The sequence below is a fragment of the Myotis daubentonii genome, chromosome 6 (assembly GCF_963259705.1).
Source record: "Myotis daubentonii chromosome 6, mMyoDau2.1, whole genome shotgun sequence".
In the NCBI taxonomy this organism is placed as follows: domain Eukaryota; kingdom Metazoa; phylum Chordata; class Mammalia; order Chiroptera; family Vespertilionidae; genus Myotis; species Myotis daubentonii.
Window position 1 is genome coordinate 43,964,855 of NC_081845.1, and position 6,345 is coordinate 43,971,199.

Sequence of the window (6,345 nt, forward strand, 5' to 3'; positions counted from 1 at the left end):
AGAAAACGGGGGGGGGGGATGAAATAAAGGGTCCTAGGGGTTTCTTTAAAACCCGGAGGCTACGGCGCAGTGGAACAGGTTGGGATGAACGGAGCCCACCCGCTGGGCGGTGCGAACCCTCTGTTTACATCCGCTGCCTCAGAGCCAGACACCCAGAGCTGGAGAGAGATGGGGAATTCTTACCAAATCTTAATACATGTGTAGTTCCTTGAGAATATCCAATCCACAGTAAGCAGAGCAGGAGTTTAATGGTGCGCCTGAAGACTGGATTACTTAGGATCGGAGAAATAATCTTCATGGTGTTTCTGTGTCCACACGCGGGGCACCCACTTCCCGGATCTAGCGTTAGGCTCCCGGTTCGGGTAGGAATGAGGCTGTGTCGAGTGGTGGCCGCAGGCACGATCAAGGCATGGTCACAGAGAGAGGAAGGAGTCTCCGCTTCCCAAACCCATTAGCAATCGCTGCATGTTCTTCACTCACTGCGCCAAGAAGCAACCTTCCACTGCAAGGGATGGTGGGACATCCATGTTAGTCCGGGAGCATCCGAGAGAAATCCAGCACGCACACCCACAATGTCCGGCTGCGCGAGCCTGGAGAAGCAAAGGAGGAGAAAAATCAATAGGAAATCCAGCCTTGGAAACGGCCGAGGCGTCGGCAGCGAGCTACAGTCCCCCGCACAAAAGGCGCTTTGCTCTCAAAGATTTTGCCAGGCCCTATTCTACTGCACTGCTGCACAGCTTCTGACGTGAAGCCAAGATTAAGTGAGAAAAATTGAGATAGCTGCTAGCCTCTTACGGCTCCCTGCCAGCGAGCTTCCCAATATCTATTATGCAACCGATGTGATCAGCTGCCTTCAGTTTCAAGAATGAAGTCGGATTTATTTACGTGGGGAAAGTGTTTTTCTTTTCACTAAGACTCTTTGCCAAGAGAGTGACTAGTATATGCACGAGGACTTCTTACAATCAATTGATGAATTGTAATAAACGACAGGACAAGCTAAGTCAAAGTCACTTTGCCTAGGAGTTGTAAAAAAGGAAGTGATGTCAGACAAAGGAATTTATTGCAAATGTAATTTGTGTTTAGGTTAAAAAGAGGGTCTTAGTTATACTTTTAAAATTTTGTCCAGGAATGAACAGAGATTGGAGTGCAGTTGGAGAAGTGAAGATAATCATTTAAAACTTGAGTGGGACATTCCTTGATTACTAACCAGGAATAAAAGTAGGGTTCTTCAAGTGGCCTTTGAGGGGGGAAAATGTTGGATTAAAATGAAATAATAATATTTTCCCACCCATTTTTAGCTCATCTAAAATAACTGTGCATATGTAAAAAGACCATGTAAATTGGTGCAGCCAACTCCAAAGTCTTCAGTAATTTTTTCCCAAACTTCTTCTTAGGATTTTTGGAATGGAATATTTTATTTAAAAGGTGGAACGTGAGATTATGACTTGAGCAACACTGTTACAGCTTTGTGTAAAAATGCTTTATTGTTTTCTAGTATTCTGGTCAGAATAATTAAGAGTTCCCAGGCAGTGACTGTCTTGGCTTTCATAAGTGGCAATTTAGTCAAGGAAAAAAAGTACAGAGAAATATATTTTCTATTGAAATACATTTTACTGTTGAAATAGTTAATATGCTCTCTTCCATGCATATACAGATAAAAATGTCTAATCCTGATATTTTACATTAGTAAGTGAAAGCAAGATGGGTAGTAATAAACATATTGCTATATATATATATTATTAAGTGATCAAGAAGCAAAAGAGGCAAACTGCTAAGCCTGTATCTTAAAATTAACCTCTTTTTCATACCAACTAACAGGGCATTAGGTTAAACCTTATGAAAAAATATAAAATGCCCTATTTGAAGAATATCTAATTTTAAATTGTGATATAAGTAATCTTTCCTCCAGAAAGGAAAACAATGAAATGTTTTCATTCCACCATAATGATTCCTTCAATATATTTTTTCTTATGACACTATAAAATGCTTATTTGAAAATAAACCTAATTTTGCAAAGGCATTAAGTGGGCATTGATTTTATTTTTAAGATGGAGGCATAACTGCAGTGTCAAAAATAAGTATCATGAATGGCTAGTTCTGCAGTGTAGCAGGCAGTTCAATCAAAAAATTTGACTATCTGAGCACTTTAAAAGGAACACCTTGTGCTAAAACTAAGGGTATCTAGCGACTCCTTCAGTCCATGTTTAAAATGTCTCTTGTAGGCATGTACAGCCCAACATGTTCTGTCTTGTATTTGCTGTCTCATTTATTCCATCCTATTCATTCTTTTCTCTTTTTGATTCCAGCAGAGATAATAATGACTGTGAAGGAAACAATAAATATTTTTATTTTTTTAATCTTTCAATATAATTTATAACTAATACCTGAAAATAGAATGTTGTGACTAATCAAAATACTGCAATTCTGCAGTGTAGTTGGCATTTAATGAAACCTGAGAAAACAAATATACTATGGCACTTCTTTTTCGTGTATTCTGCTAACATAATGGCATTTGACATTGCAGTTATAACTTCTCTGCTTAAAACTAGCATTCTAAACTATGTAGTTTTGTGGAATTATTTATTAGATGTCTAGTTGGAAAAGTGAAAGATCAAGCTTCCAGATTCATGAAGTTCTTACACAGTAAATTAAACAGTTGAAAGTCTATCATAATTTCTTTACTATTAATTGGTCCCCAAAGAACCAATTTTTCACATATGCTAAATTAGATTCATTTACATCCATCAATGAATCTGAAAGGTTTCAACACCACACACAACTCCACCTGTCCAATTGAACTGCAAGGCAGGAGGCAACCTTTCTTCAGGACCGCGGACAGCGCTTCAGACATAGATTTATTCTATTCTGGAGTAGTACATTGAAAGTGGTACATTGAATGGGTAATGTACCATTTGAAGTAGCAATGTGCATATTTCTACTACACAGAGTCTGTGAATTTGAATTATTGCATTGTTCGCATCGTCAAAAGGGTTTTTTATCAACTGTGTTGTGTGTATATGTCAGTGTGACTTACTGGGATTGCTTGGCATACCCAGGATGTGCCAATAGCCATCCCCTTCCAGGGCATACTACTACAAAAGCCATTTACAATAACTGAGTTCCCTCATGAACACTAAACTACTTATTTCACAGTACAAAAAAAATCCTGAAAGACCACCAAGAATTCAGAATACTGAATAGCATGCTGTCGATGTCCAGTGGCTAAAGACATTTCTAAAACATGCACTTAATTATTGCTTTAGAATTCTCCACCTGCAGATTTCCATCTGTTATGAGGGTAATCAGATTAATTCTCATTTTTTCTCACTAAATGTCACTCACTCCCAGGGCGAAAGGAACAACAACAAAAACCCTAAAATTACATTCCAAATACTAGAACAGAATGATTTGGTGTAAAAGATGCCTATAGTACGGCAATTTTTAAATAATTACAAGTTTCTCCCCAATACTTATAATATACATCATAGTTCTGGGGCTATATGAAGGATGGACAAAATCATTATATAGTATTCACTGACCAGATTTAAATCTTTTTAAAACTGTGTCAGTTTTATAATTTGTTCAAAAACACAAAAAACAAAAAAACAAAACAAATAAATACTATTTGGTGTCAGGAGATCCTATACATTTTGTAATAAGTGAAATTTATGCACTTTATTCCATGATTGTATTTTTTCTCACTCTAACCATATGGCAACCTTTATACTAGGAGCCAAAGCTCTGTAGGTTCCAAGGTCAAAGCAGAGGTGACAAACGGCAAATGCACCCATATATGTACACACAGAGAGGAGCTGTGTCTAAAAGTAAGGCTCAAAAAAATGCAGACTGCTGACACGAAGAGGTATCAAGCCTGTGATAAATTACCAGGGAACAAAATGCTTATCATGTTCATGCAAAGCTTGTTTCGACAACAACAAAAAGCCCTTAGCTTCATCTTTCGCTGTATTTTTATATTTACTGACACTAATGACCTCTTATTTGGGGGCACTATTACTTGAGAATCAATTTTATTTTTCTATTCTCCCAGTGAAAATGAATCGTATCCTAGTTAGCTGCCACCTGCTGGGGCAAGAACAAATGTGTGATAATCCTCACAGCACAATGTTTAGATACCTTCTGCAAGAAACAGCACATACATAATCCCAGGACAATCTGAATTTCAAAGCTGTTTCAGAGGTTCTTCCATACCATATCTATATTTAAATTTTTCACATGGAATTCTTTGTAGGAATTCCACTTAACTTGTCCTGCTTATTATGTGACATATAAGAAACCTCATCTTTTTTTTTTTTTTTTAAGAAACCTCATCTTATAGTAACACTTGACCTAGTCTTCCATGCATGTGGCCTGTTGTATTGAAGCTAAGCTAAAATAAACAGCCTGTTCATCCATGATGTTAGAGGTGCCAGAGAATAAAGTGGGAGCTGATGCCAGTTAAAACCATACTGTTGCATACTTGTGCTTCCCTCTTCTTAACTATGAAAGCTATGCTATGCAACCCCTTGTGATTCTCAACACATCAGGTATTCTACCAACATTCTGCTGCATTGATGATTAATAGCATTTAGAGTTTTAATTAAATTTTTGATGCCAAAAAGAAGTATATCTTAATTAAGAAACTAAATTGGAATAGATTTACAGGCCCTGGAACCTTTTTCTTTTCATTTCAGCTTGTGCAATCTCCAATGGGTTTAAATAGAAGAAAACAAACAGGTAAGATTTCTAGGCACCACTTATTCTCTATCACCTTCCTTTGGTACTTCTTGGGTTTTTTGTTTTGTTTTGTTTTGTTTTGTTTTGTTTTGTTTTGTTTTGTTTAATTAAGAAGTTCCTAAGGCCTCTAGAAGCTGCCCTGGTGGTGACAAAAATGATTCCTATAAAAAAAGTTATAAGGTAATAAACTTAGACAAGTCAAGACTGAAATATCTTCCAGTATACTAAGCCTAAGATTCAAATGAATCAATAGTCTCTTGTGAAAGGAAAAGAATAATTAACCCGCAAGGTAACTTCTGTTGAGAGAATACTTACAGTATGAAGATGAAGAAACGACAGAAGGCAATCTGTTTGTTACCAAAAGTAGAGTAGTGATAAGTTTTCTAACATCCCCTAGTATTCCCTAAGTTGGAAATCCTTCTAAGGACCACAGTTGGGTCCTGTTGTTTGGTAAAGAACTACCGGAAGGTAAAAATTCCAGGGGCTGAGAGAGTGTCCTTAAAAGTTCTTGAGGTTGGCCATCCACCCTGGTGACACTACTCCCCTTACCCTAACGGGCCGCCCTCCGAGTGTCTCAGAAGCTCGCAATAGTGGCCGCGGTTAACAGGGATGTCTGCTTTTAGGGGTAGAACTAGGGAGCCTGGTCATTGGGAGAATGGGAGAAGGGAAGGAAGGCTGGGGAGCTCTTCAGACCCGCAGGCAGACACACAGCTTCTGGCCATCTGTGTCTCTTCGCCTCGCGCGAGTCCCGTGGCGGAGGCCACTTCCCAACACGTCCGCTCAAGAAATTATTCTGCGCGGAGAGCCGGAGCGCCCGCGGCCAGCCGAGCCCGTGGCATCCTTGATGGGAACTGGCTGCCGCGAGCGGGACAAAGCCACTTGCAGGGCACCGATCTGGCGGGTGCCCCAAGCGCACGGGCTCCGCCGCGCCGCTCCTCGCTTTCTTCCTCTCCAGGCGGAGAGCCCCGCTCGCCCGCCCCTGCTCCCTCCTGTCCCCGTGGGAAGGGGAACGCACTCTTTGGAAGGCAGCCCAGGTCGGAGCCCACCCGGAGGGAGTCCTTACCTTTCGCTGGGGGGGAGATGGGCGGGGGGGAGGGGTGGTCCTTGGGGAGGAGCAGCCCGAGGAGGTCCGGCGGGAAGTCCCAGGCTCGCGGACGGAGGAGCGCAGCCGCGGGCGCCGAGCGAGCGCGAGTGACGGCGGAGACGGAGACCGTAAAGCTGCGGCGGCTGCTGAGACAGACACGCCTCCTGGCGGGGGTTCCGCGCCTCCTGCTTTAAAGGCGCCGCGCTCCTTTCCCCCCTCTGCCCCCCGCAGCTCCTGCACGTTCCGGACCGCCGCGGCCAAGAGGGTGCCAGCGCAGTGGACAGCGGGAGCGAAAGTGCGAGAAATCTGGGCGCCCCCAGACTTAGACGTTAGGAATCCCCGCAACCAGCGCACACCCCAGCTGGGTCTGGGATGGGAGGACCGGGAACAAGAGGCTGGGTCAGGGAGCGATGATGCGAATCGCCAGGGAATTTGCCTGGCCCTGGGTGGTGACATGCATAAGGAGACCCAGCTCGTTGGGTTCTGGGTGGTGACTTGTAAACCTCTCTGAAACCATAGCAACGAAA

The 6,345-nt window shown here is 42.2% G+C and overlaps 1 protein-coding gene across 6 annotated transcripts in view; it reads right to left on the reverse strand.

The window, feature by feature from the left end:
- GRIK2 (glutamate ionotropic receptor kainate type subunit 2) overlaps window positions 1–5,989 on the reverse strand; it is a 567,703-nt gene extending 561,714 nt beyond the window's left edge. For 2 of the 6 annotated variants that reach the window (XM_059700853.1, XM_059700854.1), the window contains exons 1-2: window positions 5,050–5,244; window positions 184–590 (exon numbers count right to left, since the gene is read on the reverse strand). In XM_059700853.1, coding sequence (XP_059556836.1) covers window positions 184–298 — 115 coding nt within the window. In that variant the 5' untranslated portion in view covers window positions 299–590; window positions 5,050–5,244. Of the gene's footprint in view, window positions 1–183; window positions 591–5,049; window positions 5,245–5,283; window positions 5,760–5,797 lie in introns of those variants that run through there. The other 4 variants (XM_059700852.1, XM_059700851.1, XM_059700850.1 and 1 more) reach the window with 4 other exon arrangements.
- Window positions 5,990–6,345: the final 356 nt, after the last annotated feature.